The sequence below is a fragment of the Rhincodon typus genome, chromosome 34 (assembly GCF_021869965.1).
Source record: "Rhincodon typus isolate 14 chromosome 34, sRhiTyp1.1, whole genome shotgun sequence".
NCBI classification, from domain to species: domain Eukaryota; kingdom Metazoa; phylum Chordata; class Chondrichthyes; order Orectolobiformes; family Rhincodontidae; genus Rhincodon; species Rhincodon typus.
Genome location: NC_063365.1, coordinates 15,529,929 through 15,545,415, shown reverse-complemented (window position 1 = coordinate 15,545,415; position 15,487 = coordinate 15,529,929). Strand labels below are relative to the sequence as shown.

The following is a 15,487-nucleotide window of genomic DNA, read 5'->3' as shown; positions in this document are numbered from 1 at the left end:
AACTCAAATCAAATATAATCCTAAATATACTCTGTAATCCGTCATAGTTTTTTTTTAATTGCTATCCTAATTCCCTTTTACAGTGTCTTATTTTGCATTAAATAAGAAAAAAACTTGTCACATATTTAGTGTCAACCAATGTGTTTGCATTATGGGAACATAGAATTAGGATCTGGAATAGGCCATTCAGCCCCTCAAGCTGATACTTCCATTTGATAAAATCATGGCAGATCTGATTGCACATTTTTACAATGACCCTGCCTTCACTGATGTTTGGGGAAGAGAACTCCATGCAAAAGAATGACCCTCTGATGGAAAAAAAAGATCTCCTTATCTCTGTCCTAAATGGGAGACTCTTACTTTAAACTGACCTCCAGTTCTAGACTGTCCCACAAACAGAAATATCCTTTTAGCATCCATCCTTGTATTAGGGCATCTGTCATTTTTCTGAACTCCAGTGGATACAGGCCTAGTCTGAACAACCTTTTCTCATAAGTGATGTGAATGTGTGATTTCTTACTTTGCTTTTTTAAAGAGAAAAGAGATGGTAAGTCGCATTATTTAAATCCTTAACCCCTGCTAAAATGTAAAACATTTTATATTTTAAAACAAGTAGAGGTGATGTGAGAAGAAACCTTTTCACACAGCATGTGATTTGGATTTGGAATACACTGCCTGAAAGGTGTGATGGAGGCATGTTTAATCAAGGCATTGAAGAGGGCATTAAATAATTATTTCAGTAGAAATGATGTGCAGGTTTACAGGGGAATAGCAGGAGGTTGACACTAAATCTTGATGCTCCTTCAGAAAACCAGTGATAGGCCAAATAACATTCCTTTGCACCGTAACATTTCTGTAATTCTGATTCTGTGATTTTGTTTTGCATCTAGCACCATAAATGAGAATTAATAAATACAGTTGAAAGAATTTTGATCAAAAGTCATTGACCTGAAACCTAGGATGGAATTTTGGTGTTTTTATTAGGCTATTGGAGGTGGAAGTAAAAGCAAGAGGGATTTCAACTTAAGATGGTTAGGGTTTTCTCCACCAATAATGTGTTTTTCAGCTCATTGCATATACATCCACAGATAAAGTGCTTAGGACGTCCTGAAGCCCACAAGGTCATTCTGGGCTCCAATATCCAGATGCCATGTTTAAAAGGCACCAGGACGGCACTATACTTTCTGCATTACAGGAGCAGCACTCAACCTTTCCACACCACCTCCACCCCTCTCTGGAGATGTCAGAGACTCAGCAAAAAAGCAGCATCACACTTTAGTGACACCTGCCTCAACATTCTCCTGAAGGCTGTTCAGGAAAGAAGGGAAACATTTTTCCCTGGGGATGGCAACAATGGGCTATCCTGACTGACTCAAAGACAGCCTGGGAAGAGATGTCTGTGAGGTCAGTGTCATATGTGGCTCAAGAACCTGACTTCAGTACCACAAGATGCTGAATGATCTGCTTCACTCTGCCAGGGTATGTATCTCTGTCTAATCAATGCTTTTTGCCACAATCTCTGATAGTTAACATTGTAAGTTTACCACTGCAGAGGACTATCACATGCAAGGCTGGGCACCAGGTATCCCTATCAATTGCCTCATGTGTGATCAATGTCTGCCACTTCATTCAGCTACCAATGTAACATTTCTGGTATCATAGTGAATCCACTTCTCTCACTTCCGTAGGGTTCATACTTAAAACACACAACGAGTAAGAACACTCAGCAGCTCATTCACCATCAGGTCACTGATCTTCCATCGCAACTAGGGGAATGTAGATGTCTGATAGCCTTTCACTAAAGACTTGAGTGGGATGAGGACACATACACAAAAGAATGACTTTAGAGTTGAGCCCTCTCTTGAGTTCAGCCCAGTTTACTTGCTCTGGTAAGGCTTGCTGGTGCCAGTTAGTGTGGCTACCTCATTTGGACAGATTTGCCAGCCTAACAGGTTTCATCCTTAATGCTGTTAAGTGTTTAATAATAACAAACTGGACAGTGTATAACTAAGTCTTCTCATGAACTGAAAGCATTTGTGTAAAGAGATTATGAAGGAGGCAAGTAACTGAAGAAGTTTGTCCTCACTGGAGCCTGGAAGCAGAAGTCTACCCTGCCAGGTACATCTCATCTAAGCAGTTATTTTTGCCAAACAAAATTGTACCTGTGAACATAATTCCTGCAGATTGGAATGTTGACGAGTACTCATTGTTATACTCCAAAAAAAATTGCTTTGAAGCAGAATTAAATTCCACACTTTTATATAAGAACTTTACTTCAGTTAGCCACACTCCATGAAACTATCACCCCACTGATTACTTCATTAATATTTTCTAATGAACCTGTTACGAGATGTTATAACACTCTTCAAGAGCAGGTGGGACTTGAACCCAAGCCTTCTGGCTTAGGGCTTCCTAGATCACTACCACAGCACCACAAGAGCCCACACCCCACTGATTACTAGCTCCCTGTTTTTGTACAACCAATCCAAACCAGTTAACCCTGAATTAATATCTCTGTCACCAGTTCCCTGATTCCATTGGGTCTCTCACACTCCTTCAGACCATATTAGATGATAGTATTCATGATTTCATTGCAGCCTTGGTCCAAACGACAAAAGCACTGAATTCCGCAGTGAGGTGAAAGTGACAGTCCTTGAAATCAGGGTCACATTTGACCTTGTGTGGCATCAAGGAACTTCACCAAAACTGGAGTCAGTGGGAATTGGGGAAAAGTCCACACTGGTTGGAGTCATAACTGGCACACAGAAATGTGGTTGTGGTGATTGAAGGTCAGTCATTTCAGCTCCGGGACATCTCTGCAGGAGTTCCTCAGGGTAGTGACCTTGGCCAAAACATCTTCAGGTGCTTTTTTTTTCCCCTTTATTCATTCACTGAATGTGGGTGTCACTGGCCAGACAGCATTTGTTGTCCATCCCTAATTGCCCAGAGGGCAGTTAAGAGTCAACCACATTGCTGTGGGTCGAGAGCCACGTGTAGGCCAGACCAGGTAAGGGTGGTAGTTTCCTTCCCTAAAGGACATTAGTGAACCAGACGGGTTTGTCCCCAACAATCAACAATGGATTCATGGTCATCATTAGATTCTTAATTCCAGATATTTATTGAATTCAAATTCCACCATCAGCCATGGTAGGATTCGAACCCACGTCCCTAGAATATTATCTGGGTCTCTGGATTAATAGTCCAGCGATAATACCACTAGGCCATTGCCTCCCCCAATAACCTGCCTTTCATCATAAGGTTCCAGTCAATGAAGGAAAAGACCCCACCTGAAAGATTCTGTGAACTTAATGCTGTTACAAAGTCGTGTACAGTAATTGTGAATTGGAAGGCAGGAAATTGGAATTTGTTTGTAAACAAATGATTAGGAAAAAGTGTGCATGATCCATTTAAGAGGCAAAGTGCTTTCTAAGCTTAGAGATTTATACAGGAAGAAAAGTGTATGTATGTAGCTGAAGATGTACAGCCAGTTCTAAAATTGAAACGTATCAATTGGCTGTGTGATTGGAAACCTTAGGTTGTTTTGATGTTTTGGCAACTAGCTGGAATCAGCCAATTAATTTGAAAATCAGTGTGAGAGTGAACCACCATCTGAGAAATAAGCATCTAGCTCTCACAAGGAATTGCTAAGCTCTCTCTAAGAAAGCACCATCTATCCATTAAAGGTACCACGGCACTTCTAGCTAAGTGTCCTCACAGAGAAAACATCCCTGACAGCCGGATCAGCGGAAGAAAGGCATTTATGACTTGAGAACAGCAGAAGAAAGGCATGTAGACTTTGAGAGACTAAGGTTTAATTTATAGATTATTTTCTTATTACTTGGGTTATATAAGTGGGACATGTGTTTATTGGAATAGCATACCAGTACAATTTAGTTCAGTTAGGGAATAGTCAGGAGTTGGGGGAAATTGTTCGGTTTGTTAGTTGTTCTGTTAGTTTGCTCACTCTTAGGGTTAAATAAATAAATAGTTACTTGTTACTTATAAAGTGAGTATCAGGGATTTTCTTTCATATAACCTCCCCTTCTCCGTAACAGTTTGGGGGCTCAAGTCCGGGCTCTGCCCAGTTTATGTACGAGTTCTGAACTGTTTTGGATAGATTTAAACAGACTTGGGGATTAGTGTCCTAGATCTTTAAATAAAACTCAGGTGAAAAAAAATTATTTAATTTCAGTTACTTGTGGTTGGTTAAATCAGACGTGGGGGAAATGACTCTTAACAGTGCAAAAGAGGATCTGGGATTTGAAGATGCTTCCCAAATTTACCAAGAAAGTTTATAAAAACAGAGGAAGGATATCCTTTTAGAATTAGCAGACAATCTAGAATTGGGTTTAACTAGGGACAAGATGAAAGCTGAAATTGTAAAAGAGTTAGCCAAGCATTTAGATATACTAGAGAAATAGGAAAGTGCAGGGAAGCTAGAAAAAATTAAATTGCAAATAAGACAACTGGAGTTAGAGAATGAAAGGGAATTGAAACAATTTGAATTTGGTTACAAGTAGAGGAAAAACAAAAAGAAAGAGAGAGAGATGAAAGAGAAAAAGAGAGGGAGAGAAAGAAGAGAGAAACGACAGAGAGAAAGGGAAAAAGAGAGAGAAAAAAGGGAAAGAATGTTTACGTTGAAAAAGATGAAGTTGGACCTAGAGGTGTTTGCAGCCCTGTCAGGGGAGATGTCAGGATACTATTTTGAGCGCCTACAAATAGGTGCCAGAAGCATATAGACAACAGGTCAGAAACATAAGGAAGGAAATAGGTCAGACTTACGTCGAGTTTGAAAGAATTAAACATACCAACTTCGATAGATGGATAAGAACATTAAAGATAAAAAAGATACGTGAATATCTTAGAGAGATTATTTTGCTAGAGGAGTTCAGAACTCACTTCCAGAATTGATAAGAACTCACGTTGAGGTACAGGAAGTTCAAACAGTGAGAAGAGCTGCAGAGATGGCAGATGAATATGCATTAACGCATAAATTGGAATCTAGCTTCCGATAGCAATTTCATTCCGTGAGGGATAGAAATTGGGCAAAAGGGAGATCCTTCAATTAAAAACAAAAAGTAGATCACACTGGGAACAGTTTACCACATGTGGAAAAAGAAACCCAAGAGGGAGAAAAGAAAGTGAAAGGCCTCAGGTGTTTTCACTGTAATGGAGTGAGACACATAAAGTCAAAATGCCAGCGGTTTAAGAAAAGCACTGGGGAAAAGGATATGGTAAAAAATGCTAAACCAGTGGGATTAGTTGAGGTAGTGAAGGAAATCCTAAAAGAAGTCGAGGAGCTGCAGGAGAGTGCACAGTCTAGTCGTGGGCTGGACACTAAGATGGTGCCCGATCTGTACAAAGCCTTTACCTCTGTGGATAAGGTTTACTCAGGAAGAATAGGGGGAGAAGGTAAAGAAGCCAAAATTTTGAGAGATTTGGGAGCTAACTAATCTCTCATAGTAAGAGGTGAAAGTATTTGCACTCCTTCTGAAATGTTACCTGAGAGAGTGGTAATCTGTGGAATAAATGGAGAGAGATTTTGTGTTCCCACATGTAGGATCACGTTGGAAAGCCCAATCAAGACTGGGAAAGTGACAGTGGGTGTGATTGAAAGAGTGTCTATTCCAGGAATACAGTTTGTTTGCGGAAACGACCTAGCAGGATCAAAGGTGGGAGTGACGCCTCTTTGTAGTGGAGAAGCTGAAGGAAAATAGCCTGGAATTTTTCTGGACTGTGTGGTAACAAGATCTCACAGTCATAAGTTACGACAAGATGGAAAAGCAAAAGAGAGAGACAAAGGAGTTGAGGTCCAGTTAGCTGACATCCTGTTTGATGAAATAGAAAAGTATAGCATAGTACAGTACAGGCCGTTCGGTCCACAATGAAGTGGTAAAGGAAAAGCCTGAACAGGTAGAGGATCAGGTAGAGATGTTTAGTTCTGAAAGATTAATAGAGTTACAACAAAAAGATGAGACAGTAAAAGGTTCATATCATAAAGCCTACTCGGAAAAAAAATCAGAATGTATACCTGAATGTTATCATCTTAAGGATAGAATCCTAAGGTGAAAATGGAGACCCCAGCAAGTTAGTGCAGAGGAGAAATGCAGAGGAGGTATTTAACCAGATTATGTTGCCGGTAGTAAACAGACAAGAAGTATTGCAGGTAACACATGAATAACCTGTAAGAGGTCATCTGGGAGTGAGGAAGACTCAGGCTAAGACACAAAAGCATTTCTATTGGCCTGGATTACATAAGAATGTGGCTGAATTTTGCCGTACCGCAGTAAGTGTCAAATGGTTGGAAAGCCACAGGCAGTAATAAAAGCAGCACCTTTGATGCCATTGCCCACATTTGAGGAACGTTTCACTTGAGTTAATGAATGTGTCTACCAGATTACCAGAGGCAATTCCATTACGGAATGTTAAGGCAAGAAAGGTTGTGGAGGAGATGCTTGCTTTCATTACCCATTACGGATTACCCAAGGAGCTTCACTCAGACCAAAGGTCCAATTTTACTGCCAAACTATTTAAGGAGGTCATGAATTGTTTAGGCATTCAACACTTTAAATCAAGTGCGTACCATCCTGAATGCCAGGGAGCATTGGCAAGGTAGCATCAGACCCTAAAGATAATGCTGAGGGATTATTGCCAGGATTACCCAAATAATTGGAATAAAGGCATCCCATTTATATTATTTTCCATTAGAGATGCCCCAAATGAATTGACTCAGTTTACTCCATTTGAATTGATATTTGGACATGAAGTAAGAGGGCCTTCAAAATTAATTAAGGAAAAATTGATAGGTCCAAAGTCAGAGATCTCACAGTTGGATTATGTATCTGATTATTAAACAGAGTAGGTGAATTAGCTAGACAACATCTGAAGGTTGCAGCAATATGAGGACATATGTGGGAATAGAATGGGGAGGACTAATATTATAGTACATGATGTTGAAGTAGGCAGTGCTGTTCTGATAAAACAACGCTCCTACAGGCCTAATCCTCTCAAAGCCACACAGGTACAGAAGGAAGTGGAAGCAATGCTCCAAGAAGACATCGTTGAGCCCGGCAAAGTGCGTGGAGTTTGTCGGTTGTGTTGGTTCCCATACTAGATGGTACTCAACGATTCTGCGTGAATTATCGGAAAGTCAGTGCTGTAACTAAATCGGACTCATACGTAATTCCAAGGCTGGAGGACAGGGTGTAAAATGTTGGACTTACGTCAAAGAGTTGGACTTACTTCGTGGTTACTGGCAAATACCCTTGTTGGAGAGAGCAAAAGTAGTTTCTGTGTTTGTAACCCCAAATGGGCTATATCAAATTAAAGTAATGCCCTTTGGAATGAAGAATGCACCAGCCACATTTCAAAGACGTATGAACAGAGTTGTGGCAGGAATGACTAATTGTGCCATCTATATAGAGGACTTAATGATCTTTGGCCATTCATGGAAAGATCACATAGTGCTTTTGGCAGAACTCTTTGAAAGACTGCGGGAGGTAAAACTGCTTATAAATTTAGCAAAAACTGAATTCGCGAAGGCAGAAGTGATGTTCTTGGGACACAACATGGAAAGATGACCCCGGGGAACGTGAAGACGAAAGCCATTGAGGAATTTCCAAGACCATGCTTGAAGAAAGAGGTGCTTTGATTTTTGGGACTGAGCGGATTCTACTGGAAGTTTGTACCAAACTTCAGTAGCATGGTGGCACCGCTGACAGATCTGCTAAAGAAGAAATTGAAATTTTGGTGGACAGAACAATGCCAGGAGGCATTTGAGAATTAAAAAGCCATGTTAACCACTACACCAGTTTTAGCGATACCAAATTTCTTGAAACCCTTTAAAGTCACTTTCAACACAATCTATATAGGGGTTAGAGTTGTGTTGATACAGGAGGATGATGGTGGACTTGAAAGTCCAATTGGTTATATTTCAAACAAACTCAATATCCACCAGAGGAAATAGTCCATAATTGAAAAAGAGTTATTGAGTTTGGTACCAGCATTACAACATTTTAACATTTATATTACAAACAATGTTTTGGAGACGGTTGGGTATACAGACCACAACCCTCTCACCTTTTTGGAAAGATTTAAGGACAAGAATACAAAACTATTTCATTGGAGTCTTATGTTACAGATTGTACATGTTGAGGGTCATAAAAATATTATTGCAGATGCGTTATCACTTGTTTAAAAGAAAATGTGTAGATAAGGTAGAACCAGTATGGCCCAATGTTATATATGTATGCAGAATTAGTACGAAAGGTGTAACTTTAAATTACTGCCCTATGTATCTCGTGATAGTGGTGTTAAGATTTTAAAAAAGGTATCTTTTCATAGTGATGGTTCTTTTTTTAATTAAGTGGGGAAGTGTTACGAAGTTATGTAGAGTAATTGTGAATTGGAGGGCAGGAAGCTAAAATTTGTTTGAAAAAAAAACGATAAGGGAAAAGAGTGTGTGGTCCCTTTAAGAGGCAAATTGCTCTTCTAAGCTTAGAGATTTATACAGGAAAAAAAAGTGTCTGTATGTAGCTGAAGATGTACAGCCAGTTCTAAAATTGAAACATGTATCAATTAGCTGTGTGATTGGAAACCTTAGGCTTGTTTTGACATTGTGGCAACTAGCTGGGATCAGCCAATTAATTTAAACCAAGCAATTAGTGATTGAAAGCCAATTGAATTTAAATCTGATAGTTTCGATGACCTTGGACCAATAAGAAAATTTATATGTCATTGAAGGTATATAAGAAGAGGGTTTTTGAAAATCAGTGTGAGAGTGAAATATGCATCTAGCTTTCACAAGAATTTGCTAAGCTCTCTAGGAAAACACCATCTATCCATAAAAGATACCATGGCACTTCTAGCTGAGAGTCCTCACAGAAGACTTCACAGAGAAAACATCCCTGACAGCAGGATCAACGGAAGAAAGGCACTTATGACTTGAGAACAGCAGAAGAAAGGCATGTAGACTTTGAGAGACTAAGTTATGTCAGTGGGACTTGTGTTCATTAGAATAGCATACCAGTAGAATTATGTTCACTTAGGGAATAGTTAGGAGTTGGGTGAAGTTGTTCGGTTTGTTAGTAGTTCTGTTAATTTGCTCACTCTTGGGTTTACATAAATAAATAGTTACTTGTTACTTGTAAAGTGAATATCAGGGATTTTCCTTCATTCAAACTCCCCTTCTCCATAACAATGCCAACATTTCAATACGCCATTAAGAAACTGAATTGTGGCCTCTTGCCCAATTCAATTCTCTGCCCACTTTGCTAAAAGCTCTGTGTGGTCTGGACAATTCCACCGCTTTACTTTGTTTCTCTATCCACTGATGATGTTTTGGCCTACTGAATCTTTCCGAAATATTTATTTCAGATTTCTAGCATCTGCTGTATTTTGCTCTTTTGTGAAAGATGGCATGTGTTGATTCATTAACTGGAAATTTTGGAGTCACTTGAACTTTATATAACTTCCATTCTTTCCCAGTCAGGTTGCTGAACATAAATGAAATGTTCCATATTTTGTACAAAGTTAGAATTAACTTTGTCCAGCTCAACAAGCATCAGGCATGGGGATGATACAGGTTTTTCTTCCGTTCCATCTAAGGAAGGTACTCTAGAATCATAAAATACCTGGACCCACACCCCCCACCCTGTGACCCTGCATTTTCTATGGTTAACGTGCCGAGCCTGTACATCCCAGGCCACAATGGGCAATTTAGCATTGCCAATCCACCTAACCTGCCCATCTTTGGACTGCGGGAGGAAACCAGAGCAAACCCACACAGACACAAGGAGAATATGCAACGTCCGCACAGACAGTCAGCTGAGGGTGGAATTGAACCCGGGTCCCTGGTGCTGTTGGGCAACATTGCTAACCACTGTGCTAGTGAGCAAATTGCAAAGGAGGGAAAAGGTGCCATAGATAAAACAAATTTCAGTTTTAGGTACTTTACCCAAGTACAGTTATTAGTTTAAGATGTCATGCTGTGTTTTACAGTTTAAAAAATTCAGCTAAATTGTGTTTTTGTATACCATTTCAATCTCAGGTTTGGATTGCTTCAGCACTTTTTCTCAAAAGACATGTCTACAAAAAGCAAAGATAGTAGGAACTGCCGATGCTGGAGAATCTGAGATAACAAGGTGTAGAGCAGAAAAAGGGTCTTGACCCGAAACGTCAGCTTTCCTGCTCCTCTGACGCTGCTTGGACTGCTGTGTTCATCCAGCTCTACACCTTGTTATGTACAAAAAACAATATATGCTGTTAGTTGTATTAGGCATGTTAACCTGTTCATGTGTTATGAAACATCTTTGGTACAAGTAGGACTTGAACCCAGATCTCCAGGCTCAGTGATAGTGGCTCGAGTGCCACAAGATCCCCTGTTGTAGGCTGTATACATTTTTCTCAAAGATCCAAATTAAACTGAATTCATAGACATGAATTGTTCCAATTCAGATTTGCAATGCTCATTACTGTTTTCAAGTACTGAATCATTTTACAAAATAAAATTGCTGAAGGAAGAGGAAAGTCTTAGATTTATGTTTATTTCTTTTATGCGTTCTTTTGTGTTCTGTGGTTATGGACCAAAACATTCAGCCGTGTATGTTCAGTTAAGGTCATTAAAAAGCTGTTGGTAGGCTCCAATTCTAAACCATAGCAACTGATAGCCTTTGCAGATTGCACCTTTGTTGCAAAACCATGATTAATTAACCACAATGCTCAGGTAGAGCAAAACAAGGTACTTAACTGCATTATACAAGTCAATCTATTTGCAACAGTAGTAATCATTGTTCTGACCAAAATGTTTCCTAGATGGTTTAAAATTTTTTTTGGGTGATTTTCCACTTATGTTGCAACATTTTTGTGTCATCAATGTAAAATAACAGCATGATTGTGTCATTTTTAAATATCTAAACTATGTTTAAAAATGGAGTATGAAACAAATTTCAAAAGGCAATTCTTGAGAAGATTTCAGTATGAATACGCTGTTCTCATGATTGGTTAAGGTGAGTCTCCTGACTTTCAATTCTGTAAGAATAAATTTTAATAGCATTTGGTCAAGAATTTAAGGTACAATCTTAAGGAAAAGCTCAGTGCAGTGTAATACTGCCGTGTGCTTTTGCTAGAACTTTTCCTTTAAAAATTGCATGCAGGAGCACATGAGAGGAGGATCCTAAGACAGGCAGTCAGCAGTACCTAGAAGAACAGGTTTCACAGCCTTTGCAGTTGTCCGCCAGGTGTGAGGTTCTTTCAGCTTGTTTGGAAGAGAATAGGGGTTGCAGGGTGGATGAGTGAACTGACAATGACAATATGCACAGGAAGCCGTTAACATTCAAGTGTGGGGAGCAAAAAGGGATGTGGTAGTATTCAGGGACTGTATAATGAGGGAGTCCAGGAGACCATGTTGCCTGCCCAATACGATAGTCCCGGATGTCTGCTCAGGATTTGAGAGGAACTTGGGACAGGAAGGATCCAGTTACCATGGATCATTTAGATACCATCAACATGGGCAGGACACGGAAAGAGGTTCTGCACAGGCAAGATGAGAAGCTATGCATCAATTTAAGAAGCAGGACTTCAGATATAATAATTTATGGACTGGTTCCAATTTTAAGCTTGAAAAATGAACAATTACAGAGCTAGCTCATGTGCCATGGCAAACTGGTTAGTTAAATAGATTCTTAAGCAAGGCGTGACGTTATCAGGAGTAGGCAGGAATGTAGAGTAACCCCGAATGAATTTAAAATGATCATAATGTTGACTTAATGAAAGTATGAGATTAACAATTGTTTTAAGTAGGTTGAATATTTCTGACAAGAAATTGCAATTATTTTGCAACATGATTTCTGCTTAGATTTTATAAGAAGTATAACTTTTTAATTTAGGAATATACTGAAGATTTCGAAGTAAAGCAACTGTTTGACTGCAATTGGATTATAGTAAACTGCTCCACTCCAGCAAACTACTTTCACGTGTTGAGGAGACAGATTCTGCTACCATTTAGAAAGCCGGTATAAGCATGTTTATTATTACTTTACCCTCCTAATCAGTTATGATTTCAAAGAAAATTATTTGAAGGACTTTTTAAATAAACATGTGGTTTACTAATTGCTGATATCACTGACATGGACATTTTTACGTGTTTTACAATGTTTTACACTTGGTATTCATTTAAAACTTCTTCTGAATGACTTCCTGTTTCAGTTAATAATCCTCACGCCAAAATCCCTGCTAAGACATCTGGAAGCCAGGTCCCATTTTGATGAAATGAAAACAGGTAAATTTTGCTCTTTAAAAAAAACTGAAAAATCAAAGCAACTGCAGTTTTATAAACATCTTTAGGAAGCATTGTCAAAATTTAGAAGTGACGCAATGGGAGGAAGTTATCTGCATTAATTTTTGCTCACACTTCCATGTTGCTAAAAATAAATTCCTCCATGAACCATAAGTAACACAGTACAGTTTTGTGTCTGGTATAAAATCTGTGGGCAACCTGATTTTGAAATGACTTCTAAAAAAAAATCAAATTTCAAGGCTCATGCATCTATATTGGTTGTGTTTAGGAAAAAGAATGATTAAACATAATGCAGTGTGAAAATACTAATAAAGCTACTTTGCAACAAATTTGGAAAACATTTGTTTTTAATTCAACTCATTATTATTATGCTGAAAGTTTGTTTAATGTCCATAGAGGTCCTGGTCTTGATCATATCTCTAACAGCACTTTTTGTATTTCAAATTTTATACTGGTACACTTGTAAATTTGCTACAGAACTCAACTATAAAGTGTAATTCTCTTGAAAGTGTTTCTGACACCTCCAAATATTGGTCATTTCAGCATAAAATAAGCAATTAACCTTATACTCCAGATACCTTTTAATACAGTTCATTACAATTATTTGTGCGAGTTGCAATTTTTAGATTAACAAACGACGTGCTAATATCAGAGTATAACATCAGATGACCAATTTATGTTGATTTTACATGCTGGAAACTGTGGGCGGAATCTTCCCAGCCTCTGAACGACATGGGAATTGGCGAGAAAGTTGAGAATGGCAGTAATGAGATTCTCGATGTCAAGAGCAAAAAGTTCGATCCTCCAACTTGAACAGCGAGACAAAAATCTCGCTAGTGAGTTGCAAAAAACATAATTGCATCCTTTTGCATGTATTAACATCTCATTATTATCTAATCTCATTTCATTTTCTGATGAAGGGTCTAGGCCCGAAACGTCAGCCTCTCTGCTCCTATGATGCTGCTTGGCCTGCTGTGTTCATCCAGCCCTGCACCTTGTTGTCTCGGATTCTCCAGCATCTGCAGTTCCTACTATCTCTCATTTCATTTATACGTGGTTTACCATTCTCCCACCCACTAGATAGAAAGTAGATGACAGCAATTCCCAATATGAAAGTCAAGAATGGTTACCTGGCAACTCCAGCTCCCCATCTGCTCCTCCTGTCCTCCACCTTGGACAGCAGTCACCAACATCACAGAGCACGCACCATGGGCAGCAACCACATGAATTCCACATCCACAATATTGGCAGTGGACATGTACCACCCACATTGCATGATCATGACACATCTCCAGTCCACGTACAATACAGTTGTGCACTTCAATGCTGCACTTTGTAGCACAGCGGCATCTTTCATTGGAGTATTGCTGTCAAGACACTTTGTACACAGGGACAGGCACCAAACTGATGGATTTGAGCAGGGTGCATCTCAGGGCTCCATGTTTATTACCTTAGTGCTCACTCACTTTGTGCCTGTTTTCATGCTTACAGCTTTGCCTATCCTTGCTTTTTAGCATGGCAAACACACTGCATGTGCATCAACCAAACAACCATGTCTCAAAGGACAAGGGGAGTAATCCTCATTCAAGTCAGGGGAGACACTTCAATCAGGGGTTACTGGCAAAGTAAGTCAAAGACATAGTCCAGAGGTTTAGGCTGGTCAGTCATCAACCTGGGGTAGTCATGATCTGGGTGTCCTCCAACATTTGAAGAACAGCGGTCACCAATGTCTCAGGGACGGCTCTGTGGACAGTGACCAGACATACCTCCCTTCCCCACACATACGTTGACATCAGACATGTACAGACCTCAACACACCCTGGTGGCACATCTCCAATCCACTTACAACACAGTCTGGGGAGTTGTCCTTAACCAGATGTGTAGGTCTAGCACAATCAGTCTGGGTGGGGATTTGTAATAAACTAAACGGGAAGTTCGCAGAGATCGTTCAGGGGTGTGATGCGTCATCATCTGCGGCTGGCCAATCAAGTTGTACAAGGGCATAGGTCTTGACCAGTCCTAGGTGTCTGTTCATCAAAATTCAACAGGGGGTCATCAAGGGCCATTACTGTGGGAGGGAAGCTGAGGAACCCAACTGTGGGGATTGGAGGCAGCATGCTGGGTTGCAGAGAGGATATCAATTGTGAAGGAAGGCAACTCAACATAAAGCTGGGAGATACCAGTGCATGCAAGGGGAAAGCATAATGTGGAAGGGGTGTTCATCAACAGTTAGCATCACCCTCACTTTGATGTAGGGACTGTGCACGAAAATCCAATATGCCTGCAACTCAGGGTAAATCCAGGAGATGAACAGTTAAATAAGCGAGTCGGATAGAAATATGGCAAAGATCAAAGCCAACGGGATTGAAGGGGAGGTCAACCAGGAAGGGAGTACAAAGATTTGAGAGTTCACTTAGACTGCGAGGCTGAGTCTGTGATTCAATCTATGAAGTACAACTGGTATTCCTTTCATCGTCAGCCAAACAGTAAGTGCACAGTGGAGATGAAAATGGCTGCCTTCACATGCAGAGGGGTGGGTAAATGTTACATTCTGTGAGGGAGGGATTTCCACTTTTGTGCAGCATGAGACTCTTCAAAGGGTAATAGCTCTTAAACAGACACCTACAAGTACAGGTGAAAGACACCTGTGATCACAAAATGCTGAATGTCTTGCACATCGATCTATTGTATGGAGTCCAAATTTTGGCCTCAATCACTATAGAGGGCGAGGAGACGACTGTTGGACACTGCACATCCATCGTGGTTTTTTTTCTGGTCTATTGTGGGATGTTTTCTCCTGGAATGAGACAAAGGGAGGGATTGAGTGAGTTGAAATTGGGTGGCACAATTTTTAGTGCTGTTGCAGATGAGGGGATAGTAGTGATGTGTCCTGGGTGAGTATATAGGCAAAACAGAGGCCATGCAGTGTTTATAGCCTGGGGGGGTTGAAAACTGATGATTGAAAGTGTGTGAGTAAGGATATCACATCAAGTAGTGTAAGTGATAGAGCATGAACTTTGGTGGGAGATGGGTGCAGTGGGAATCATAGAATCCCCACAGTGTGGAAGCAGGAAATTTGGTCCATCAAGTCCACACTGACCCTCCAAAGAATATCCCACCCAGACCCACCTCCTAACCCTAGCCCTGTAAGCCTGCATTTCCCATGGCTAATCCACCTAGCCTGCACACCCC

The 15,487-nt window shown here is 40.1% G+C and overlaps 1 protein-coding gene across 2 annotated transcripts in view; it reads left to right on the top strand.

Annotated features, from left to right (window-relative positions):
* The window catches only part of ogdhl (oxoglutarate dehydrogenase L), a 122,867-nt gene that overhangs the window by 95,842 nt on the left and 11,538 nt on the right, over positions 1–15,487 (top strand). For both annotated transcript variants that reach the window (XM_020533566.2, XM_048616279.1), the window contains 2 exons: positions 11,886–12,011; positions 12,205–12,277. In XM_020533566.2, the coding sequence (XP_020389155.1) occupies positions 11,886–12,011; positions 12,205–12,277 (199 nt within the window). The remainder of the gene's footprint in view (positions 1–11,885; positions 12,012–12,204; positions 12,278–15,487) is intronic.